Source organism: Apteryx rowi, unplaced genomic scaffold (assembly GCF_003343035.1).
Source record: "Apteryx rowi isolate R43461 unplaced genomic scaffold, aptRow1 scaffold_20, whole genome shotgun sequence".
Lineage (NCBI taxonomy): Eukaryota > Metazoa > Chordata > Aves > Apterygiformes > Apterygidae > Apteryx > Apteryx rowi.
In genome coordinates, this window is record NW_020448308.1 from 4,938,514 (window position 1) to 4,963,606 (window position 25,093).

Below are 25,093 nucleotides of genomic sequence, written 5' to 3' on the forward strand. Positions count from 1 at the left end.
ATCCTTCTATTAAGCTGTTCTGGAGCTCAGAATGCCAAATTGTACTTGATATTTTTTCATATCCTGCCTCCTTTAAAATTAATTAATTTTTTGGCATTTCACTTGTACTTCAAATTGGGTTGATTGTGTTTATAAAGGAACTTATGTTTCAAAGAAAACATACATACACTACTGAAACACACCTGGCCTGCAAAGCGCTCTAGCAGTGTAAGGGATGCTGGCCTGGTGTCAGAAAGCAGTTCTACAACCTCTTCTCCACCATTAGGATGGAGAAGGCATATAAAAATTATGCCAGTTGTTTCATTTGCTCTTGAAACAGGTTTTACAGGAAGGCAGTTCCAATTCAAAAAGGAAGCCCTCCTGGGCTAACATCCACCTATCAGTTTGCCTTTTGCCCAAATCGCTTCTCCAGAGGAAGAAAAATGTTATTCCAACTCGACCGATACAATTTTTGGCAGGTAGCACAAAGATCCAGGAGAGGAAGAACACAAGCCTAAGCTACTCTGCACTGTAACTTCCTTACAGGATGCTACACGCAGTGGGGCAACGGCCGGAGAAAATAGCTGCACCTACTGCTGAAAACTGTCAAGAAAAAAAGGATGTGGGAACAAGACAAAAACAACTGACCCACCTCAACAAGATTTGTTCTTGCCCTTCTCAAAATTCAAAGCAGTGAGCGCGACAGAGAGCACAAGCGATACTGTAATGAGCTCTTCTTGCAGTCGTTAAGTGTTTCTTGCTAGCATCACCGAGGAAGTGCTGTGAGTTAGCAGGACCAGCCGAATCCTGCAGCAGTTTTATTAACTAGTACCGCTCTCTGCAGTACACGCTAAAAAATCTTTTTTTTCAAACTATTCATTTAACTTTAGAGGGAAAATTTGTTGGAACAGAGCAACTGAGCAACGCTTCCAAGTACAAGATAGCTGTTGTGCCTGTTACACCCTGGCATAGAGGAGTCTTACCTTCTTGTGAGCTATCAGGAGACAGTTCGAGTGTTCATGTTCACACGCAATTTCGTAGTCCGGGATGAGGTCAGCCAGCTCCTGAACGAAATGCACCACCTCTTCATGCCAGGGGATGTTGGCCATGGTTAGGTTGCTGGCTGAGCTTTCACCGCAATACGTCACTCCCTGACAAGAAACACAGAAACTGTTATCATCTTCTTACTCCTCCCAAGTTTAAGATAATGCCACACCATACTCTGAAAACAGCCTATCTTGTCCCCCCCCTTCCCTCTTTCACGCTGTATCTTGTGGAAAGGCATCGGAGTTTGCAGACACCCTCAAATCTGGCCTCTCCCCTAGCGAAAAATCACCAAAGCACTGTGTGCTTACGTTTCCTCACCAGTGAAACACGGGTTATTCTTTCTCCTGGAGAAACAGTTTTAAAAGCATCCAAATGGATGGCGCTTATGTGCCTAAGCTACTAAGGGACATTCAAGGATGTCGCTTAGCGTTTGCAAAGAAGTGTGATGTGTCTGGAAGAAAGGCTTGCAAAACGCTAGTTCAGCAAGACGCAGGATTACAAGTCCATACATAACTGCCCTACGTGCCGTAGAAGTCTCTGAAGTCCTCTCCCCATCATAGCCGAGGGTATGATTTCTGCCGCTACCCTTTAATATCCATATGAATCGCTTTCCAAGCCCTTGTAAAAGAATCATATATGCCATCCTCCCTAACTGTGCTCCAGGGAAGCTCCACCAGCCTTACAGTGCTGGCTCTCCCTGCTTCCAGCTGTTAAATTTAATTATCAGACAGTTAAAACAGTCTGTCTGCCTCCTGCTACTTTTGCTTGTAGACAATTGCTGTAACTGCCCCAGACCAAGATGATTTTGGCAATCAAGATGAAAGATAGCCTATACACGCAGAAGTCTGTCTTCTGTCTTTCTTACAGTATTTGTGTAATGAGAACCAGGTAACCGTAACTAGCCCTGTGCTATCAGAACATACATTTTTGCAGTTGCAATGTACTGGAGATTTTGAATGAAATATGCTTTACATAACTGCTTGGATCCTGAGATCTCAAGGTTCTCTGTGATTACAGGTCATTTTAGAGAACAAGCAGGATCCTCCCTGTGCTTCTGTAAAAAATGGGCATTTGCAAAGCATAATCTATCCATGCATATTAGTTGGGCAGAGTTCCACAGCGCGCAGATCATGCATTGGCAGAGATGTGGTTTATTAGGAGAAAGTAGATGCAGATGCTGGCAGTGTAGCAGCAGCTTGAGGCCAGAGAAATAGCAGATTTTTTAAATACATCTCTCTGTAACCGTGAAAAACATCTTTCTCTTCTCTGCGTGTGCACAAAATGTGCAATTCTTGAGAGGACAAAGAGCAAAACCACTAAAAAAAATGTAAATGGCGTGAGGGTAGGGCAAAGCTGCGAATATCTGTGAAACAGATCTTCTGAAGACAAGTGCCAACTGGAAGGGCAAGCCACAGAGAAAGAATCGGGTATTAGAGGTGCAGAAGCTGTGAATTTGCATGGTTCAATGCTTATCCAGTGTCATTTCAACCCATTGCACTCTCAGAGCAGCCTTCCCTAAACCAGAAGCAACTCCACAGAGGTGAAAGTGTCTCCATCGGGGTGAAAATGGAGTTCCCCTCCAGTAGAGGAAACAGGCTTTCCTCCTGCCCCTCTGTTCTTCTAAGCTGGTTTTCTACAGAAGCCAGTAAGCAAACACCTCTGGAAGGGAGGGACATGGTCTTTCCTGTTTTTACAGTCTCCTTTTTTTTTCCAGACTAAGATTTGCACAGCGACATACAGGAGGCAGTGGGGAGCAAGGATGGGAGCTGCAGATAGCACCTTGGCACTGGTGGCCTGCCAAAACCTCATCGGCCTAATTCAGCCTCCTTTGCCTCTGGTCTGCTTCTCTTCACTGCAGCATCGCCCTGCCGACTGCCAGTCAGAACAGGACATAGCAAAGCTGTAAGAGAAAATTCCCAGCCTAGATAAAGGTCCTGCTCTTTTCTGGTTTTCATTCACTCTTCAGGAGCCCTGAGAGGAGGCAGAAGTATCCAAGTCACTCAGCAGTGAGCTTCCAGTTTAAAGGCAACCACGGCACAGACTGCAAGTGCTCATTTGCTAGCTAGCTAGCTCTGCCCCTGCTGTGCACCTGCTTCCACAGATCTAATATTCCACCATGAACATCGATGCTGGCATGAAAGAATGAACATGAAACCTCAGAAGGCCAGAGGATTTTAGAAATCAGGTGAAGAACTCTGCTTAGACTCCTATGTCGAGCTGAAGAAACACAATTCACCAGTTTCCAAGCCTATTTGTAGTTCTCTGGCTCCCTATCAGCAGCGTTATCTGCATGGATTTCTGTAGGCTATTCACCGAATGCTTTTCAGCGTGTGGTGATACCATTTTAATGAAGGTGTTGACTAGGCTCCTCCCTGCTTTTCCCCCCAACACTTCATCTAAATGAGAACACAGTCAGGCATTCAGTGCTCTTGACCCCCATTAAAGAAAACAGAGATTAGGGACATTTGTCCAAACTGCTCAATATTCTCCCACCTTAAACTGGCTTCTGAGCACACACGTGACAGTGCCTGAACAAATCCGGGCTGAGGGAGTCCAGGCCAAGAACAAGATGCAAAAATAATGTTGGCAAAGTAAACTGGCCCAAATCTGGCCCCTCAAGAAACGAGGTAGGATCAGGGAGGTAGCGAGTACTGCACGAGGATGAGATATGGAGGCAGATACTCTCATACCTGGCAGGCAGTTAGCAGGAGCTAAGCGAGCAACGCAAAGCACATTAATTATACACCTTCAAGATAGCCAGTGCAAACACCCGAGAGTACGAATAAATAAGCAGAGAGGAAGATTATCAGTAAATGGGTGGAATGGCAATGCCAAATGCAATTAAAACAATCCCCCCCCAAAAAACCTTCCAAACACTTGTTCTGGGTGTTACTGTTCAGAACAGGATCAGTGTGGAGAAATGCTTTAAATCTTTCCTTGTTGTTAGATACAACATTTTAAGAGAGTATGCGAGGAGGGAGCAGAATCGTTCAGTTTTATTTCAAAGGTCTGATCTTTAAATCCGTATTCACTGACGCAGTCCTAGATACCTGAAAAATCTCTTTGGCCACCTTTAAACTATATGCGCAGAACCATCCACTGCTCATTCAATAAACTCACAGATTATTTTCCAGTGCTGAAGATTATTATACACTAAGTACACAGGCAGACACCCCAAACCACAAATGCTTGTGTAAAAACTCACTCCAGCTCACATTACTCTCACATCCTTTTGCTTAAATTAATTCAGTAAATATTGGGAACCGTTTGAAAAGAAAGTCCATCTCTGACTCTCTCGCACACGCAGGGGAAAGAAGAAAATCCAGGCTTACACTGGTGCTACAGAAAACTTTTACTGCTTACTTATGAATAGAATTTATTTCATCACATTAAAAAGCAGCTTGTGCATTTCGGTCAAAGGACATTAGAACAACTTAAGAATTTGTAATAATCCTACCAACCAGTAAAGAGTCGAGGCTGCTTTGTGAAATGCTGAGAAAGCTGAAGTAACTGCCACAGCAAGACCATACATAGGAAACATTAAAGGTAAGACTGATTTGTACTGATTGTGGATCTCACATCTGCCTGTTACCTGTCAGCTAAGCGGCCAGCTCCATCGCTCGCTCACTCCCCCGCCAAAGACCCCTGGCCTCTCCTATCACTTCCAGCTGTGCCGATTTTGCAGCAGTAAAGGTTGCACAGAGCTGGAACTTCTATCCCGACCCAAGACAAAGATTGCCCATGGGACCCAACATGCAGGCTGATGTCATGAGGGCTGAAACTGCAACGCCCATCCCTCAGGCTGAGCATGGAAAGAAACTTCTCATTGTATGCCAGTCTACAAAGCCCTGCAGATCACTAGCATGAGGATGCAACAGAGCATTTCTTTGGGGAAACAGCTTTTCTGGCTGTTTTCTAAAAGTATCACAGAATCACAGAATGGTTGAGGTTGGAAGGGACCTCTGGAGATCATCTAGTCCAACCCTCCTGCTCAAGCAGAGTCACCTAGAAGAGGTTCCCCAGGATCCTATCCAGATGGCTTTTGACTGTCTCCAACGATGGAGACTCTACAATCTCTCTGGGCAACCTGTTCCAGTGCTCAGCCACCCTCACAGAAAAGTTGTTTTTCCTCATGTTCAGACAGAACTTCATGTGTTTCAGTTTGTGCCTGTTGCCTCTCGTCCTGTCACCGGGCACCACTGAGAAAGAGTCTGGCCCCATCCTCTTGACACCCTCCCTTCAGATATTCAAACACATTGGCAAGATCCCCCCTCAGCCTTCTCTTCTCCACGCTGAACAGGCCCAGCTCTCTCAGCCTTTCCTCATATGAGAGATGCTCCAGGCCCTTAAACATCTTAGCAGCCCTTTGCTGCACTTGCTCCAGGAGCTCCATGTCTCTCTTGTCCTGGGGAGCCCAGAACTGGACACACTACTCCAGATGCAGCCTCACCAGGGCTGAGGAGAGGGGGAGGATCACCTCCCTCGACCTGCTGGCAATGCTCTTCCTGATGCAGCCCACAATACCTTTGGCCTTCTTGGCCACAAGGGCACATTGCTGGCTAGTGGTCAACTTGCTGTCCACCTGCACTCCCAGGTTCTTCTCTGCAGAGCTGCTTTCCAGCAGGTCGTTCCCCAGCCTGTACTGGTGCATGGCGTTATTCCTCCCTAGGTGCAGGGCTCTGCACTTGCCTTTGCTGAACTTCATGAGGTTTCTCTCTGCCTATCTCTCCAGCCTGTCGAGGTCCCTCTGAATGGCAGCAGAGCCCTCTGGTGTATCACCCCTCCTCCCAGGTTTGTAGCATCAGCAAACTTGCTGAGGGTGCACTCTGTCCCTTCACCTAGGTCATTGATTTATACGTTGAACAGGATTGGACCTGGTTGACCACCACTAGTTACTGGCCTTCAACAAGACATTGCACCACTGATCACAACCCTCTGAGCTCTGCCATTCAGCCAGCTTTCAATCCACCTCACTATCCATTCATCTAGCCTGTGCTTCCTGAGCTTGCCTATATCCAGCAAGTATCCTGTCATCCTGTATCCATCCATTGCAGCATTCCAGTCGTGTGAGCTATCCAACTATGTCTCTGTAATCGCAATGAGATCATAGCCCTGCAACTGCACACAGATCTAATTCCTCCTGTTTATTCCGTATGCTTCATGCATTTGTAACCTCAAAACTAGTCACTGAATTAAGAAGTGACATTTCTCAAAAGATGTTTTCATCTATAATTTAACTGTCCCTCTGCATTAAATCAGCAGAGAGATAGTGGGTTCTTGTGGCAGTTCTTACTCCACCTCCCTTCACAATCATCTGTTACACCAAATAGACTGAAGGAGAAAGCGTTGAGGTGGAACATGTATTTCTATTGTGCCTTACATTAAGCCAAGACATGAGCACTGCGGATTTACGTGATTTACTTGCAACAAAAGCTCAGGTCCTACAGGTAATTGCAATATCCGTTCTCCACTGCAGCTCGGTCGATGCACTGAGGTGGCTGCTACTCAATGAACCCAGCTCCACAAACTCTCCAAAAATTGGACTAGGACAAAGCAATTCCTTCTAATCTCATAATTTTGGGATCATTTGTTCTATTAATTTGGAGATTTGATCACTTCAACCTCCCAAGTTACTGATTTAGTCTTAGCTGTGACCTCAGTTTCACTACTGCCTCTCCCATCTTTAATTAGCTTAGTAAAATTCTTATAAATTAGCTCAGCAGCTTGCTGAAGTATATTTTTGCTTATTTCTTTCTTTCCAGATAAAATTCATTACAGGCTCGTAGAACTGGTTTAACCTGTCATATTGCAACACAGGTCACAAACCCAAGGACACCCAAAAGGGTAAATTCACATAAGAAACTTGGCTCTTCTTCCCGACAAATGCTCAAGTCCCCCATAACTCTCCTGGTAGTTTTATCATCTTTGCTCTTTGGTTGAGCTATTTTATTCCAGTCACAAAATCCTATCAAGCATGGGTCTTTAAAACAGAGCACACACCATTTTATGGATGATTATGTTCTGAGTTCTCATGTTTTTCTCTGCAGAGAACACTTTATTTCTTTTAAATGGTATTTGCATCCATATTATGTTTATGGCACCTGGTCCTGTCTAACATTACATTCTCAAGGTCTAATTCAGCTATATTAAAGTTGAACGTGTCATGTCCAGCATTAAACAGAGAGAGGTCCTTTGCAGACACTTAAAATTAGAGCAAGGTGAAACACACTGCCAGGCAGAGTCTTAAATGGGGCTACAAAAACAGAATCATGCTAATTAGAAACCATACAAGTTTTGGAAGCAATTGCTTTCTCACTTTTTAATTTATGATGGACCTCCTCTATTAATCTGCCCAAGCAAAGGATATTAAAGCAGCACACCATAACTCAGAGCCAGTGTGGAAACAGGTTTGCTATGAAAAACAGAAGACAAGCCGGGGGAGTACTAAACAGGGAAGTACATTAATTTTTTAGCCCAGCTCTGAAAGTCTGGGAAGGATTTTAAATGTGCTTATATTAGAGCAGCCAGCCACGCAAATAATGGGATATGTGTCTCCAAAGTTCAGCTGTATAGACACAGCTCCATACAGCAGTATTTTCCCTCGTTCATTATACAGATTATGATTTGAGCAGCATGAAAAATGTATGACTACAGAGGGGGAAAATTCTTAGGAAGCTACAACATGACTCACTCCTTTAATAAACTTCAAAGATATCATTTACAAGCAAAAAAAAGCACACAGGCAAATGGAATAACTAAGTACTTGGATGGCTGATTAATTCACATGCACAAATCAATGAAAATCAGCTTAGCAGTGCACAGAATGAAAGCACATCAGCTTTCAACTTCCCCAGCTTCTTAAAACTTGAGTTAATTAACAGTGCTGATACCACTTATAAAACGTGAACAGTTGATTAGGGCGGTCATGTTATATTTTTCAGTAATATATGAAGACAGTTATTAAGACATCGACTATTAAAAAAGGAAACCATTCTATTGTACACCACAGTTCCTATATTAACTTCTCTGCAGCAGAAACATCAATGATGCTGCCTCTTAATTAGTTTTTAATATGGGTGTTTTTAGCATACTAATTATGCTATGCGGCTTTTGACAAATACCTTGAAACGAAGAGGCCTTTTGAAAAGCATCTCAAATATTCTTGGTTATGCTGGTAAGAAGCCAGAGCAACTGCACCGAGCACGTTTTGGATTTACGTGCTGCCGAAACGGAGCTGAACGTTCACAACTGTATTTAAGCAACGTCTTGTGCCAAGATAATTATCACTGGGGTGAGCGAGACGCACGAGAAGCCCGGGACGCCTGCTGCTCGGCACATTTCTTCCACTGAGATCTGGCTCCTCGCCGGAAATCTCAGCAGCCACCAATCACTGTAATCCGCAGGGTTATGAAGGAAGATTACTAGGGAACTAAATATGACAGAGCTTTGTTTCTTTCCTCGGATAAACTCCAGGCTTCCCAACTTAATTACGGAACAAGAGAATTTTCTTAACTTCTAGCCCACAAATTATAAATCTGTTAAATTGAGGCCTGTGCAAAATAACAGAAGAACAAAGTGCGGTCCAAGTGCTTCCGATAACTGCTGAGTGACGGAGCCACTGTGCAAAAATTGGGGCAGTCTTGACTAAAGACAAAACAAAAACTGCCTCAAATGACATGTTGATAGATCACACTCCCTGCAATAAAAATGCTTATTACTTGGGCATCAGTATCTTCTAAATTATATACACAAGCTCTCATGCATGTCTGCTCTTCACTGGAATGGGTTTGGGCTCAATGGTTGTATTTTAACAGTTATTTTCAAGTTGATTTAACAAAGGACATCAGTTTGTTTGTGTTAGATCTGAAAGGCAGGAATGGAAATGTTTAGTTATACAGCAAAACCACAATATTTAACACAAGCTCTCCAGCTACGACACACATGGCCATATCTGTGCTGCAACTGCTCATAAACCTTCAGCGACTTCCTTGAAGTCGAAGGATCTCTTTATATAAAGGCTAAACTCTGAGATGCTGGTCACAAAGTTTCACTCCAGCTTTTTAAAATGGACTACGTAGATACCAAAAGAGAAATGCCTACTCTTAAATCACTCAAATCCCTGCTCCTTATGCCCTGGAAAGGGAGAATGCAAAGAGGGAGCAGAAAGTAGGAGACTTCAAGCTAGACGGTGACTTGCTTGGCTGCAACCCACTCCCACAGTGCTTCAGTTTCCTCATCAGCAAAACAGGAAAAATGGTGCTAGATGCCTTCCTTGGCAAGAAAGCACTCAGAGCCATGGACAGAAAGCATTTCCCTAACAGTTTTTAATTACAGACTTTGTTAACTGAGCCCAGCAACATCAGGATTGGGCCATCACATATAACCAGTCTCTATACACTCTTCATGTGCTACAGCTTCCTTGGTCATATCCAAAAGTCTCACAAGTCCAATGCCATTTCCACGGCTTATGCTTCCCACTTATTTCGGATACTAACCTCTGCTGAAACATGAAAATAGATGAGACTAATGTATTTTAGCCTGGATTTTCATGAGGCTTGCATTTGCACCCAAGCCTGGAGCTGGACTAGAAAAATTCTTCCCCAATTTCAGAAACACACTCGTATCAAAACACAGGTTTGACTTAAAGACTGAATTTTCAACAAAACTATGTGGCAGGTTCACTTGAAAATTCAAGATTCAATCATTCACCTATGTTTTTAAGTGAAACTTGTTATCAAGACTTACTATGCACTCAGAGGTAAGTGCATGAAAAACCCCACCAATGTCAAGTAGAAGTCCTCAGGCACATTTATCTGTCACCTTTAGCTAGACCTTGACCCCTCCCTTTGGTCTGAGGATCAACAGAAAGAGCCAACTGGTTCCCTGTCTCTTGTCACCCAGCTGTTAGTAATTAGAAGAGCTGATTTCAGCAGAGGCTGCTCAGAAGCCAGCCCAAAGCAGCCGCGGCCATGTGCAGCCTCACACTGCAGCCCAGGGGGATCAGGATCTCTCCAGGCATATCCAGACCGCTTTGGGTGATGGATTGCCATGCAGACCTCCAGCAGGCCTGGGGAGATGGGGAGGTTGTGGAGCCTGCGTGTAGCCCTGTGCAGTCCTGCTGCAGCCCATGCACTACCTACGTGGCCACGCTGGACCATCAATTCCTTGTGCTTTGTTCACACAACGGGCGGTCATGCCCTTGGACCCATAGCTCGCCGTTTAGAGAAAATGGCAAGCAGACAATGTTTCTTCAGGCATGAAAATTATGCATTGCTTGGATTTATTTTATAGCAGTTGCCGGTACAGGTGATTTTTACTTTCATCTTCTCTTCATCTAAATGCAGACTGGAATGGCATCAAGAGTTTGAATAGCTTTTTGACAGGTGGGGGCAATGGCAATTGCTTCATGTAATTAAAAACTCATTAAAGCATAGCTCATTTTCGTCTTTATTTTAAGCACTTAAATAATCTTACTGTTTAATATGACAAGGCTGAACAGACTGGGACAGATACTTCCCTCTGGTCCTTGCTTCCAGACATTCACTTGGTCATTTTAATTTCATAGCAAAGCCTCAGACACCAAGAGCAGGAACCGTACTTCCAAAATGTCCTTCCTAGCTCTGCCTGACACCAAGCCTATACATTAACCATGCGCTCAGTGCTAGGGTGCTGAGCTGGAGCCAGAACTACAGAACAATCATCAGGGACAAGTGGCTTCAAGTAGTCAAAAACCTGATTTGATGACAGCTTTAGGTAATTCTACACATTGTCGCAAAGGTCATCTCTGCCAAAGTCCTGCCTTCAAACAGCACCATGGTCTGAACAGCCCTTGAGCAAATGACAAACTGGGCTGGCATTTCCTAGGATGAAAAGGATGGAGAGAAACAGCAAGGCTTTGCTCGGGCAGGAAGCCGCGCTGACGTTCAGACAGCTGCAAAATAAAGCTTCACTTTAGCAAATACAGAGCCTTGTCCCAGGGGAGCTTCATTTCACTTGCAGCACTCTCACTGAAACAACTGGACCATTCCTACCAGTGCAGAGGTAGGTCCAAAATCCAGGACCAGGTTTGCAAGGCTGTGCGCTTCATCTCCATGCTTACGTGCACGCGGTCTTAAAGCTATTGATGGCATGGAGAGAAGGCATGAACACAGCCACAGTTAAAGCAGGCAAGCGTACCCGGCTGCTCTGTCGTCCATCTACGATGATAAAAGGTCTATAGTGGATTTTTATGCGCTCGCATTAAAAGTTAGTGCGTTTCAGAGAATGTGAACCTGCAGCACACTCCACTTTCATATTTTTGAATGAATTCTTTAAGACTCAATCACATTTCACTTCAAAATACTTCAGCTCTTTTGGTTTAGGAAGAAATACAAATGGCAAAACACTGGGTGTTAACAGAAACCTCTGGCTTTTTTAAACAAAAACAGGGTAATGATTTTAAATAAAAATGAGGTCGCTGCTAAAAGATGAATTGCATGTTTGAGATGTTAATAAAATATATGAATCAATTTTGTATAACTGATAGTGACACTATGGCACTAAAACTGAGATTAATGCAATAAATAAAATTGATGGGTATTTAGTAACCACAAGACTGATCCTTCCTTTACTTGGGTTTTACACAAGGGTAACCAATGCTAATTTCTATTGGCTTAAATAAGAGAATAGGGTCCCACAGAGTTATATTGCTGTAAGACACTCATGTAAATGAGAACAAGTATTAAGCTCTGCAAGAATCCAAATCTCTACCCACTCCACCCCATGAGCCTCTCTGGAGCAACAGGGGATTAGCTACATTCATTTTAAATGAATGTCATTTATCTCAAGTATTTAACCAGGAAATCCTGCTGACATGAGCCTCATTTTCTAGCAGATGCTTTGAAGTATCTATCTTTTAATATTGTTTGTTTATTCGCTTTAAGCAGGACCAGGTCATAACCTATCATGCTGAGGTTCTGAAGGGGAAAAAAAAAAAAAAAAAAAAAAAGATAAGCCCTACTCAGATGCCAAATATGTTCTTCAATATTCTTCATTCTCAGAGGAACACAAGAAATTCTGTTTGATCGAAAAAGACGAAGCCTTTTGGGGAAAATTCCCATGTCACAAACGCTGTGTGAACAACAGTGAAATACTGTGGCTGGACTAAAGGATAGTTATACACTGGCAAGAGCTTTTGGCCAAGGGCAGAGTAATACACAAACGAGTGCACATACAGGAATATGGTGCAGCAATAATGAGTCCTAGATGGAACACACCTCAACCCCGCCTGTCTTCCTTTGGGTGAGAAGACCTTACTTTGTGTACTGCTATGCCAAGCACCACTAATACCACTGCAAGATTGTATTCTGGGGGGCTGAGCAGGGCGGGTTTATGTGCATTTTGCTGGCTGCACTGCGGGGTGCTGGGGGGGGAAAGCAGGTTTCCAGGAGGTGCTCCCACCTGCCTGTACCTGTGGGATTGTATCTCAAGGCTCCTGAAGATGATCACAGATTTCACTGACGTATAGTGGTTTCTTTCCAGCAGTCGGTATTCTCTGCCATGCAGAGGGATCCAATCACCCTTTTATTCCAGAGCAGCCAAACATCCCAAGGAGAGAGATCACAGCTCTTTGCTTCACCCCTAGGCGCACAAGCAGTGAAGCTGTTTGAAGCAATCTTGAATCCAGTCTGCTCAACAGAGCAGCTCAGAGGTTTGCAAGATGCCTCTGCAACCACCGCAGTGGCTGCAAGCCTCAGTAATCCTGCCGTAAGAGAGGGCTGATCTTGCGAGCAGGGCATTGGACAAGAACTTTGCAAACCCGGATTAAAAAAGACCATGTGAAAATAAGCTGTCTCCAGAGAACACAGCTGAAGGCACAGGAGGGTAACCTACTAATTTAGCTATTTCACACAGGGGCACCAAGGTACGGGTTTGAGTGCAGGCACAACAACAATGCCAACACCACCAACAGGGATGGTCGTACAGCGACAACAAAAAAAATCGCCCACTAGTCAATCAACATTTAAAAGGAAGACAGCAAAGCGAGGAAGCCATCCTTAAGACACAGGCACTCCGTCAGCCTCCTCTGTTGGTATTTTGCTGGAGTGTCGTTACCCTGCAACGACACAACTGTTTATTATCCATTTTGGAACATGACGCTTATTCCTTCTGGCCAAGAAAAAAAAAGGGGAAAAATTAGTTCCACTCTTGAGGTAAGAAACCATATAATCCACTCACATTTTAAAGACACATAGACAGTGAAGCAAGGGGGAAAAACTATTGTGCTTCCCTACCGAGCCAAATCTTCCGCACTTTAGAAATGCTGCTCTTTAGCGGAAACCTGCAGATGAAACTATGCGAAACAAATAAGGCCACTGACTGGGCTAATACTATATTTAGTGTGAGCATTTTCCTCTGCAGAGCACTAAGTGCCCACCTTTTGGTACATTACACTTGCTCCAAAGAGGCAAAGATGAAAGGAAACTTTGTTTAAAAATAAAAAAATAAAAAATCTCAGCCCCAAATAAAAATATCAGATATAAAAATCTGCCAGCAAAGCCTTTCGTGCCTCATTAACACCAATTTAGGGCCTGTTTAAACACAATCAAGTGTCAAACAAATTCTCTGCTCCAGAAAAGCCATCAGAAAGTCTCCTGATATGTTAAAGGAATGGGAATACCATTCAAACCTCCATGTGCCAGCAGGACCTTTGGGATGCACCATTTGTTTCAGACAGCGGAAAAATGAGTCCAGTCCTCACCATGCATGGGCATTGCCGGCAGTGCTGTTGGTCACGGTGCACATCATACTTCAAGTCCTGTCTCCAAAACAAATATAATGGGACAGCACAATGCTACTTAAAAGCTCAGACAATTAAAAGGAAAAATGGAGGCTATTTCAGCATATGCTGAAGAACAAGGTCTAGCCAGCTTGCTGACAGGTTATTTCTGCTGGTGAATATGCAGAACAATTAGTCTGTTTTATTGTACTCAACTGCTTTTTGTCACGCGGGGCTTAGTATCAGCCTTACCTATAGCTGCGAGAGCAACCATCTCCCCCCCTTCCACCAGGTTGCCAATTAAGAGCAAACTGCACAAAACATCGTTGGGACCCTGGAAGTACACAAATTGTGATGAAGTTGTGAAACACCATCCTGTGGTTCTTAATGAGAGCTGTTACCGAGCAAGGAAATAAGACGCTTTCCCCATTACTTTCAGCCTAAGTACAGCAGCTAGCAGACGAGGGAAATATATGCTGCCTCCATCCTAAAAGCCTTAAATCTGAGTTCCCCTGTGTCCCCGAGTACTGTGCTTGGGATTTTAAAGACCAGCAACTTTCTGCATAACAACTTCAGAGGGCTTTTGTGGCCATGGTGTAGGTACAACATTGAGCTTTTTAATGAGGAAAAAACCGAGGTGCAAGGTGCTCTCTCTCCCTTACTGCACAGGAGAAAGACACGAGCTGGCATCCCATGAGACCCAGGCCAGGAAGATAAAGTTGTGCAAGTGCTGCAAAACACAAATAAGTACCTGCTGGAATACTGCTTAATGTATGACATTTACATCAAAGCATCCTGCTTGCACATCTAAATAAGTAACATTAAACAGCACAAACTTTTTTTTTAAACAGACAGCAAACAAACTTACACCAGTCCAAGACAGGTCCCAAATCCACGCAACCCCCGTGCCCTTCTGCCTTCCTTGTCATGCAACCCCACCGAATCGCTGGTGCAGCCTAGTGTTGGCAGGTTAATGAGTGAACCAGAGTTCCTAGACTGAACCCTCAGCTGCGTTACCGCGCTATGTGGTTTTCGGGAATGTCACGTGGCCCCTCTCTGCCTCCATTCATATGTTTGCAAGCAGGGTGAAATACTGTGCATCCCTCACTCAGAAGAAGCCCTTGCTGAACCAAGATCTGAAAAGCACTTTGAAGCACACACCGAGTGCAGAGAAAACATTTGCGCCCACAGTGTGGGCAGGAGACCACCTCGAAGGTCTTTTCCTCATCTAGTTCCTTGACAGTCCAAGCCACAACTTTGCTTGGGAAAAAGTCATTGGGAGAGCCGAGCTCCAAATTGCCCTAAAACCACAACTGTGAGGCTGAATTCTTCCTCAGGCGAAGGAAACCGGCAGCCCTCTGCCTTGCAGAGGAAAGATGTTTGCTCTGGAGAGTGCTCAGGGGAATCTGCGCTCAGAAGTATTGATGAACTTATACCTGATTCATTTTACCAGTTAAAGTCTCTACGCATGACAGAGCAGTCTAAGTAGCACGTATATTGACAACTTCATATTCCACGCTGGCGTGCACGCTCATCCGTGCTTCTTCTTGCATACGGCAATGAAGGATCCTGTACCACCAGTCTGCAATAAGACAGTTAGGAGATGCAAGGTGGAAAGGGCTCCAAAGGAGCAGTCCTCCTGCTACATTTTACCTGAGGAATATAAATGTCTCTAAAACACAGTGTAAAATTGAGGTTCTTTCCCAAAACCGTACTTAAAATCTTGTTTTGTATTAAGCTATCCATTTCAGGAGCACATTCGGAGCAAAAGAGAACACTCAATACTGACAGTATCAAAACCCGTGGGTTTTGTTTCATAAGGAAATTTCAGCACACTCCAGGTTTTTCCTTCAAAGCAGCAATAAATAAAGGTTTAACAAAAAAAAAAAAAAAAGAGAGAGAGACAGAGAGAGAGAGAAAGAGAAAGAAAGAAAAGAGAAAGGAAAGTCTAGAAGTAATAAAGCTGGAAAAATAGTTACCTGAGGTAAATGGGTTGGTTTGCAGGGAAGTTGCTGGACCAAAACGCTGCTAATGATTCTTTACAGAACATGTTGTAATTTGTCCTTTTTACATTCTCCATACACCAAATTGATTAATCCCAAGATAAAGCACCTCCTGCCCTACTGTATCGCACATGCTTCTCTCAGTAGCTCTTTTTACAGGGTTAGGCTTCATTTCCCAGAGGGTAATATTTACTCTGGTTTTGCACAGCCTGATAAACACCATGTGAGCAAGCCAGACATTATCACCTCTTTCTCCTGGCAAAATTGGAAGCCAGGATGGGAAGAATAATACCACAAGCTACCAGCTTGCCCTAAAATATTTTGTTTAAAATGTTTTTTGACATAAAAAGAAAGTCTAAAATTATTTATCTGTCTCTGTTTTCATGAGAAATACAAAAAAAGACCAGAGGGTTATGGTTCTGTTGGGCAGAAATTGATGTCTCCTGCTACAAAGCTTGTCTTGCATAACTATGAAGACTATTCCAAGTGCACGTAAAAGATAGCAGAAATCTGGTTGCCACACTTTAAGAACAAGAAACAAGTTCCTTATACATCACTGGAATCTTTGGAAGAACTGTGCTTGCTCATATAACCTTAAGATACTATGTATGGGAAAACAGAGAGAAGAAAATAAAATACTGATTGGAAAAAAATATATATATAGTTCTGTGCAGCTCACCTTGACCTCGATGAAGTCTGGTTTACCGAGGGAAACCAGTTCAGCGTAAGCTTTGAGTTCATCCACGTTCCAAGCTTTCACCAGTGTCAGCCTATATACGGTGCGCTGTTGCTGAAAGAGAGGAAAAATGGCACTAGTGACACATTCCATGATGCTCCGGCCTTCCATACGCAGTTTCAAACAGCAAAAAAATTCATTAATTCATTCCCAAGAAACCAAACGCCACCTCACTTGTTCTTTCCAAAAAGCTATCGGCAAAACCCGTGAGCTGAGCCAACTTTTGCTCTAGAATGACCTTATCTTCTCTCTCCATATCCCAAGCAATCAATGCTTTTTTATAGGAGCATTTAACTTAATGGGAAAATAACCAGCAAGTTTATTTCGCTTTGATTTGCTTCCCCAGGCATAAAATCTCACCATTAGTTGCTATACAGATATTTCATTTCCTCCAGATGGATCATCTGGCATTGGTCATTTTTGGACAGGATGAGCCAGAATAGACAGACCATTGTCCACCCCAGTCTGACAAGTCTTGCAGCACATTAGGTACAATATAGCAGGGAAGAAGGCTCTCTTGTGATCAGTTATGCCAAACGTTTTAGTGGAAGCAAAAAGTGACAATTAAAATCACAACCAAGAAACATCTGAATTGCTCCGCTTATGAGCCAGCCTATAAAGACCGTGGCGCAAGCCATTAGGAATCAACGCGCATTAGCCGTAGCGTTAATGACTACAAGAGCAGCATCCACCCATCATTACCTGCCCTATTCCTGCTTAACCGTCCGCAGCAGGGCAGCACCACTCCGGCTGCATTTCCACCTCCCGGTATCTCTTGACAAACCTGTTATTTCCAATCGACTGCAGAAGACAAGCTAGCTGAGCACTGCAGCTTCTCACTGCACTGGTGCAGCTCCTAGGATGCCCAGACTTTACTTATTTCTGTGTACAGCTCCAGACAGCACTCTGAAAATGTCTTTCTTTGGAGTTATTCCCAATTTTTTCCCCTCTCGGGGCAGCTCCCTGAAGCAGTTACGGGCAACAAAAGGACTTCTGCCACCTCGAAGTCTGTAAGACACTTGGCCATGGGACAGATCCAGGCTCGGCTGCTTGCATCTGCTCGTTTCCATTTTCCCCCCACCGCCTCCCTTCACCTTCCAGAGACTGGCAAAGCAAAGCGTTATTTACAGAGCAATCTTCTGGCAAAATGGTTTTTTGAATTAACTCATTTTACTTCCTGGGCACAGAGCAGACTGTAAAATGTGACACGAGTATCAGTTTACTTCGAGCGAAAAGAGTACCGTAACACATCCACGGCGACCTAAGACTTGGCGTAGAGCCTAGCGCCAGCCGCGAAGGCCAACATTTCACAGCAGCAGCAAGGACCGAAAGCAAATTCTTCTGCTCCAAAAAAGTTCAGGCCTTTACTTGAACTAAGAGAGTCTCCTTTACCTACGAACCGCAACAGGTCTATGGCGCAAGACTGCACCACTTTTAATGCCGTCTGCGGTACGCATGCGCTCTGCTCAGTTCATTACGTTTTTTCAAACCACGAAAAAAGGTAATAATGGTACCAGATACTGTACTGAACTTCCCATCACTAAAGCTCAGACTGTTACGCACTGCGATTACGTTATCTCTGATACCACTCCACTGGCTAGAGGCAAAGCAGGGACCAAACCCGGCACCTGTTTAAAAGTTCACCCTATTACCCTTCCCCAGATAAAAGGGGGTCCCAGTACCAATCCCAAATCTAGCCATACTTTAATTCTTTAGGTGCCTCTAAACTACATGCTATATTAAGGGATTTTTGTGCTCTGTGAGAGAAAACAACAAAAACAACACCTAATGGTCACTTACTAAAACAACATATTTTCCCATTTTTCACAGCAAAACTATTTTCTATACCGGTTTTCTATGGACATTCAAGATTATTTGCGAAAAAATAGCTGGAAGACAAACAGATAAAAACAAAAGGTGCACCTCCTTCCTCCAGTTAACCTCTGAAAATGGCAAGGGACAGATCTGTAGGGTGTTTGAATATGTAGAAAAGACTGAAACAAATTTATGTAGAAACGTTCCCAATGTACTTAGCGTCCTATTAGCTGCTGTCTTAAGAACCTAAAGCATCAGGTAAGCCTGCAAAATCTTCCAGGAGATAAACATGAGTGAGGATTTGATGCCTACAAAGATTATGAGTTAAGGGGAAAAAAAAAAGTTAATTGTGGAGCTTCTTAAAAAAAAAAGTGTCTGTAGAATGACTAACATTAAAGAATTAATGAGAGAATGATTATTAAGGGCCAAATATGACATACATGAAAACAGCTGGTCTTTGCTTGATATTCAGTTTTTAAACACATTACGCTTAGGAATGAGAGACTGAGGCTGTTATGATTTCAACGAACTGGCAGAAGAAAAGTTCAGGCCAAGAGACAGTCGGGTATGAAATCAACAGTTAATTATTAAATAGAAAAAACAATGGAGGAACTAATAAAAATAAATGTACCATCTACCATATAACAGGGAAAGAAAAAAACAGAGGGAAAATATCTAACGAGAAAAAAAACTCAGATATGTGCATGCCTGTCAATCATCCGAAGTGATTAGATACCCAATTAATCGAGAAATGTCTCCCCAAAGGTGAACTCCGAGTGGTAAACAAATGCAGGCAGCTTCAAGGTAGCAGTAAATAAACTCATGACGTTTAAAAACAGCCCTTACCAAAGCCTTTGATTCAGACACATTCAACATGTCCAGTCCCCAGCCACTGCATTTGGAAAAAGATCTTGCAATCAGCAGAGTGGCAGTGCAACATGAAATGGAGCCTCCAGGAGCATTTTTTTCAGCGGGCTAGTTGCGTGTCAAAATTAAGAGCAGATTTCTGAATTTCTGTGTTGTGCCCAGAAAACGTAACTTGGCAATGTGCACACAGCAACTGGGAAAAAAATCCTGGCGTGTTAAAGCCAGCAAGAGCAACATTTCCACTGCTGGTTGGATAAACTCCGGCAGCAGAGGCTATCAAAACCTAAAGATGAACCAGCAAAGCCAGCCTCTCGCGAGCTTCAGAGCAATGTCAGGATGGCACACGGTAAAGGAAGAACCAACAGAAACGGCCAGTGCTAGCAGGTGGGTACGTGATTATCTCTCCCTTCACCGAGGACAGACCCTGGACCTTAATGACATGGAGAACTAAAACACAAGAAATCCATTTGTGGGAGATGGGAAGAAAGAGTCTTGCAAAATCTGCTTGATCTTCGTACAACAGATGCTCCCTGTTTGGAGACTTTGAACACAACACACGGTAATAAGAGACTGACTGGGCAGACACTGGTCTCAGGTGCTGGCATTAAGGATAATAAATATCAATATATGTATGGAAAGTGCCTGTAGGGATAATGAAAAAAAAATAAATAAATAAATTTAGAACTAGCTAAACTGTCAAGTGGAACAATAGTTTTGCATATCACCTCTGCTTAGAAACCATGACCAGACCTTTTGGGTCAATGAAGTGCCGGCAGTTCAGGAGGGCATTTGCTACCCTGAAGGACCCAGGTGTGATGAGCCTCCCAAGTCACTTATTGTACCGCCACACTGCTTGAAGGAAGCTTAGAAAACGCCACCGAGCATTCTTGGAAACTTGAGTTCCTTGATACGATCTCAAAACAAACAAAAAAGAGATAGAAAACATTTTCGAAAGGCTCCTAAGCACCCACGCATAGCAATGGAAAATGAAAAGCAATCTTAGTCGGCATCAAAAATTAAGGTCAACTGATGGGAGGAAGATATTTCTGGGAGTGCAAGTGAGACTGATTTTGGGGGGGACATGCTGGTTCACCTCTCTGCCAGTGGGATGGAGAAATGTGCAGAATGCACTCACGCCCCGTCAGGGATCCACACTGGAGGGGACTGCCAGCAGCTCAGAAGTGAGCCGCTCCAGGCCACAAATAATTCACTGTACTCAAAGGAAATAAGATAATTTACATGAGTTAAGTTTACTAGAGAAATCACGTTTACTCGCCAAAATGCAATGGAAATGATGCATTAAAAAAAAATCCTAGCTTGTTCTACTAAAACATGGGTGAAATAAGATTGCAAAGACGACCAAACCAGGTTAGAAAAAGGAAACAAATACACTCTCTGTTCTTATTAGCCAATACGCAGCCCCGCACTTATGGCCATCATCAGGACTTCTCTCCTGGAGCTGTTTCTCCAGCAGGCAGCACAAGAGGACGGTGCCATGCTTGCTGTTGCCCGTGTGGTTCAGTTCTCTGCTGAAGCCAAGGATGGGGCTCCCATGGTGTTTGGGAATGCGGGGCTGACCCTAGGGAACCCGGCACCCCTTGGGATCCCAGGCGCAGGACAGTAGCCTCAAGCATTTGTCGAATTTTTATGCATGCCTTAGTGGAGCATTTCTCAAACCGCGGCTGCCACATCCAAAGCAGATGGGGAAAGTTCAAAGAAAGGCACAAAATATTAACAGCAACCAGCTTAGCTATTCTGTTTCCCAGTGGCTGTCACCGATAAGGAGAGAGGTTGCAATGTCAATGTTAGCTACTTCTAACTAGGAGCAGAGGGATGTGGACATAGGCAGACACGACCAAAGAGAGAATTGTTCCACCAAAAATCTTATGCAAAAATACAAAAATTTGCAAAAAATCCTACTTTGGCAGAGGCTATCCACGTCACTTGTCATCTTGCAAGTCAGGATGAGTCGAGACACCTTTCTGCTCAGCACCTCAGTGCCTGCAAACGTTAGCATTAAAGGTTGACCATCTCACTTCTTCCCTCTCCCATCTCAAAAATGGTTCTTAGGGGCTTCCTCCCTTAGTCACTCCATGTACTTTGTACTTTTAACTCTAACAGCTTGCTAACTCTCCCACTTAAAACCAGGGTGAAGCCTGCAAACACATTTGTTGCAAAATTTTTATACTCATTCCACAGTGAGGCTAAACATAAATGCCACCAAAAAAAAAAAAAAAAAAAGGTTTGAAGATCAGGCTGACAGGCTGAACTCAGTAGGAATACTGGTCAGGGCCAAGTAAATCCAGCACTGCAAGAACAGTTTTGTGAAGGGGATGAAATGTTATATGTTTTTGTCACATTTTCTAATTCACATTAGGTAAAATACATAAGCGTGCATTTTCTCATACAGTAATAAAGGTCTGTATGGAAGAGCTGTTGTTTCCCTCCCATTTAAATCTCAGTTATAATACTCTCAAAACTACATCCTAGTTCATTTTAGAAGTCTAACTTTAAAGTTCAAGTGATTCATAAAACTAAAACTGCTAAAGCATATTATTAGAGGGTTTTTTTCCCCCGAAAGGACAGCATTAACTGACAATTAATAACTACAGTCAGTATATATTATCCATCACTTCAACAACTGAACTATCACAAAAAATAATATTAGCTACTCATCATTGGTGGTGAAAGAAGCACGTAAAGAAAACTAGAATATTGCCCACAAGTATACAGAAAAAAGTTACCAAGAATCAGAAATTAATACTGCAACCGAAGTAACATCTTTCCAGAAGGCAACATCTTTCAAGCATCTTCCGAGCAGAGAGAAAAGCCACTTTAAAAAAGTGGTATAAATGACAGATCAAAATGACTCAAGGCCTAATACTGCAAAGTGTTATATACAAGTAATCCTTACAGACTGCTGGCAGTACAAATACACAATCCTGTTTATTAATGTATTATTTGTATTTGGTTGTACAATAGGGCCCCAGGAGATCCTGTTATAAGCACTGAAAAAACAAGAGATAAGAGCTTAAACCCTGAGAATTTAATGATCCAAAACATCAGGATATAAAAACCCAACAGTAATGCTCTACACCCCACGTTTCCAGGGAAAGCAACCATTATTTCAATTCAGACAGTCATCAGAATAACATTAGTGTAAAAGAAGTTAATATTATAACAAATCCTTCAAATGGATGAAAGTTGAAGGTGTGGAACTAAACACATTTTACATCTAAAAACTCTTTATGCAAGCGATCGGTCTTCCAGGAACCAGCAGTACACAGAGGAGCACCAACCGACGTTGCCGGTGGAACCCCTGCAATGGTTTGTCAGTGTCTGAAGCAACCTGCCCATCTTCTAACTGAGGATCGCCTACAGAGACAGAGCTCATGTTGCAGATAGATTTCTGGGAGGACCATACATGCCACCCATCAGGTGACAAAAGAAAACAAGAGATGCAAAAGCAAGCAAGAGAAGATGACCTTGCAGCAAAGAACGCCGACAGCATCCTGGGCTGCATTAGGACGAGCGTTGCCAGCAGGTAAAGGGAGGTGATCCTTCTCCTCTACTCAGCCCTGGTGAGGCCACGTCTGGAATGCTGTCTCCAGTGCTGGGCTCCCCAGTACAAGAGAGACGTAGGTGCACTGCAGCAAGTCCAGTGAAGGGCCACAAAGATGATGTAGGGACTGGAGCATCTCATATGCGGAGAGGCCGAGAGAGCTGGGACTATTCAGCCTGGAGAAGAGAAGGCTCAGGGGGATCCTACTCGTGTATAAATACCTGATGAGAGAGAATAAAGCAGATCGAGCCAGACTCTTCTTTCAGTGGTGCCCAGTGACAGGACAAGAGGCCCTGGGCACAATCTGAGATACAGGAAATTACATTTAAACATAAGGAAAAAACACAACAGATACAAGAAAAAATCCCCCTTCTCTACTATGACGGTTAATGAGCACTGGAACAGGTTGCCCAGAGAGGCTGCGGAGTCTCCATCCTTGCAGACATTCAAAACCCAGCTGGACATGGCACTGAGCAACCTGTTCTAGTTGACCCTGCTTTGACCAGGAGGATTGGACAAGATGATCTCCAGAGGTCCTTCCAAACTCAACTGTTCTGGGATTGCATGTTTAGGACCCCGCTATTTGCTACAGCAATACAATAACAGATTTTTCTGAAGTCCCTTTAGCAGGAGAATCAAGGGCAGCATGCAGATCACCTCTATGCAAACCTCCACGATGCATGACTAAAAGCAGCACCTTTTAAAGAACGTTCCCTTGGATCAGGCTAATATCCACACAAACCAAGAATTCAGGATGGCGAGAGAAAGTGCATTCTGCAGCCAAAGAGCCTAATTACAGTGGGAGTGGGAGGGGGAGCCCTTCCTCCCACCAGGTTATAATCAAGGGAGATTAGATAACCAGCAATTCAGGCCTTAATGAAGAACTGGGAGAGCGCAGAAATGAGCAGTCAAGTACACTAAAGCAAATCTATTCAAGGCTGGGGAAGTCAGAATAACTTTTAAAGTAATACAAAAAAAAGCACAGAGTTCATCAGAGCGGTTATATGCTACAAAGTCTACAGACCTATGACATAAGCCACACTCAAAATGGGATGCATTTTCAGTATAATGCAACCTGGTATTCTGAGCACCAAGTGATTACACTAATCTAGCCTGGACAAAATGAGAGCACTCATCAGCAATTTGCAGCCTTTTACTGATCAAGATTGTGGCTGAAGAACGTGCTCTACAAAGAGATGATCTCAGAAACAGAATAACTGACTGTTAAAGGATTATTATTTTTTCAGTTATGAACACTCAAAAGCCTAATGAATTTTTCCGGCCAGCACCACTTTGGCTGCACTCCAGACAAAAAAAACAGAGGAGCCAATCTCTCTGTGGGACCCTAGCAGAACATCCCATTATACTTCTTGACACTTCTGCTCTGACTTGCAACTGAAGGGTAGGGGAGAAGTGATCTCGCTTTCTGTCGCTACAAAGCACAGCACAAAACTGTCATGTTGCTGCAGGTCACAGCATATTTGCATACCCTGGAGCACTAAGGGGAGAGGAGTCTGACACTGCTGAAAAATTCTGCAACCTCTGAGGAACTAAGTAACATCATTGTTGGGTTCTTCTGGTACCCACGTGTGCTCTGTGCTCCAGAAAGCAGCATAGTGGCAGGACCACCCTTTCTTTGCCAGAAAATCTTCTCTCAGTGCCCTGACATTCAGTGGTCAGCAATGCTTCTACTCTTGCCCTCAAATCAGTTGACCCTGGAGATGATGCTACGATGAGAAGAGTGAAAGGAATTTCTGTATGGGAAAGCCCGTGCCAATATAGCAGAAAGCAACACAGGCTCAGTCCTAACACATGTTGGAAGTAAAAAGAACATCTCTAAGAGCTGCCAAAATAACAAGGAGCACCAGGAAGAGCCTGTGCTGCTGGTTAAAGACAGTTAGCATCAGATACTGCAACTTCTTCACGTTCAGAGATGTGCATTCAAGCTACGGCACAGCACTCAGGAGCAAAGTCAAAGGGATGACGGTGTCCTTCTGTGATCCTGTCCAATTTTGAAGAATTTCTCCCTAATTCTCATCCCACAACCTCAGTTATAAAAGTTAGCTAACAGGAGGCCTCTGCCTGCAAAGGAAACTGAGCACACAGTTAGAAATCAAACAATTTTGTAAGAAAACTCCTGCCTCCCCAGATCTTGGCTCAGGTTATCACAACAGGCTTCTCTAAAACATAGCAAGTGTGGTTTCTTTGGGATTGTATGTTAGTCCATTAAATGCACATTATTATAGAATGTTGACCAAGAAATATTTTTAAAAAAAGGAAAACAAATACACTGAGAACCCCTTTTGACACACATCACACTACAACCT

At 43.5% G+C, this 25,093-nt stretch overlaps 1 protein-coding gene across 4 annotated transcripts in view; it reads right to left on the reverse strand.

Annotated features, from left to right (window-relative positions):
• TYW1 (tRNA-yW synthesizing protein 1 homolog) overlaps window positions 1-25,093 on the reverse strand; it is a 115,516-nt gene that overhangs the window by 15,861 nt on the left and 74,562 nt on the right. For 3 of the 4 annotated variants that reach the window (XR_003253151.1, XM_026063662.1, XM_026063661.1), the window contains exons 14-15: window positions 16,466-16,576; window positions 963-1,130 (exon numbers count right to left, since the gene is read on the reverse strand). Coding sequence is in view for 2 of the 4 variants with exons in the window: in XM_026063662.1 (XP_025919447.1) it covers window positions 963-1,130; window positions 16,466-16,576 (279 nt within the window). In the remaining 2 variants the exon portion in view is untranslated. Of the gene's footprint in view, window positions 1-962; window positions 1,131-15,219; window positions 15,366-16,465; window positions 16,577-25,093 lie in introns of those variants that run through there. The other variant, XR_003253152.1, reaches the window with a different exon arrangement.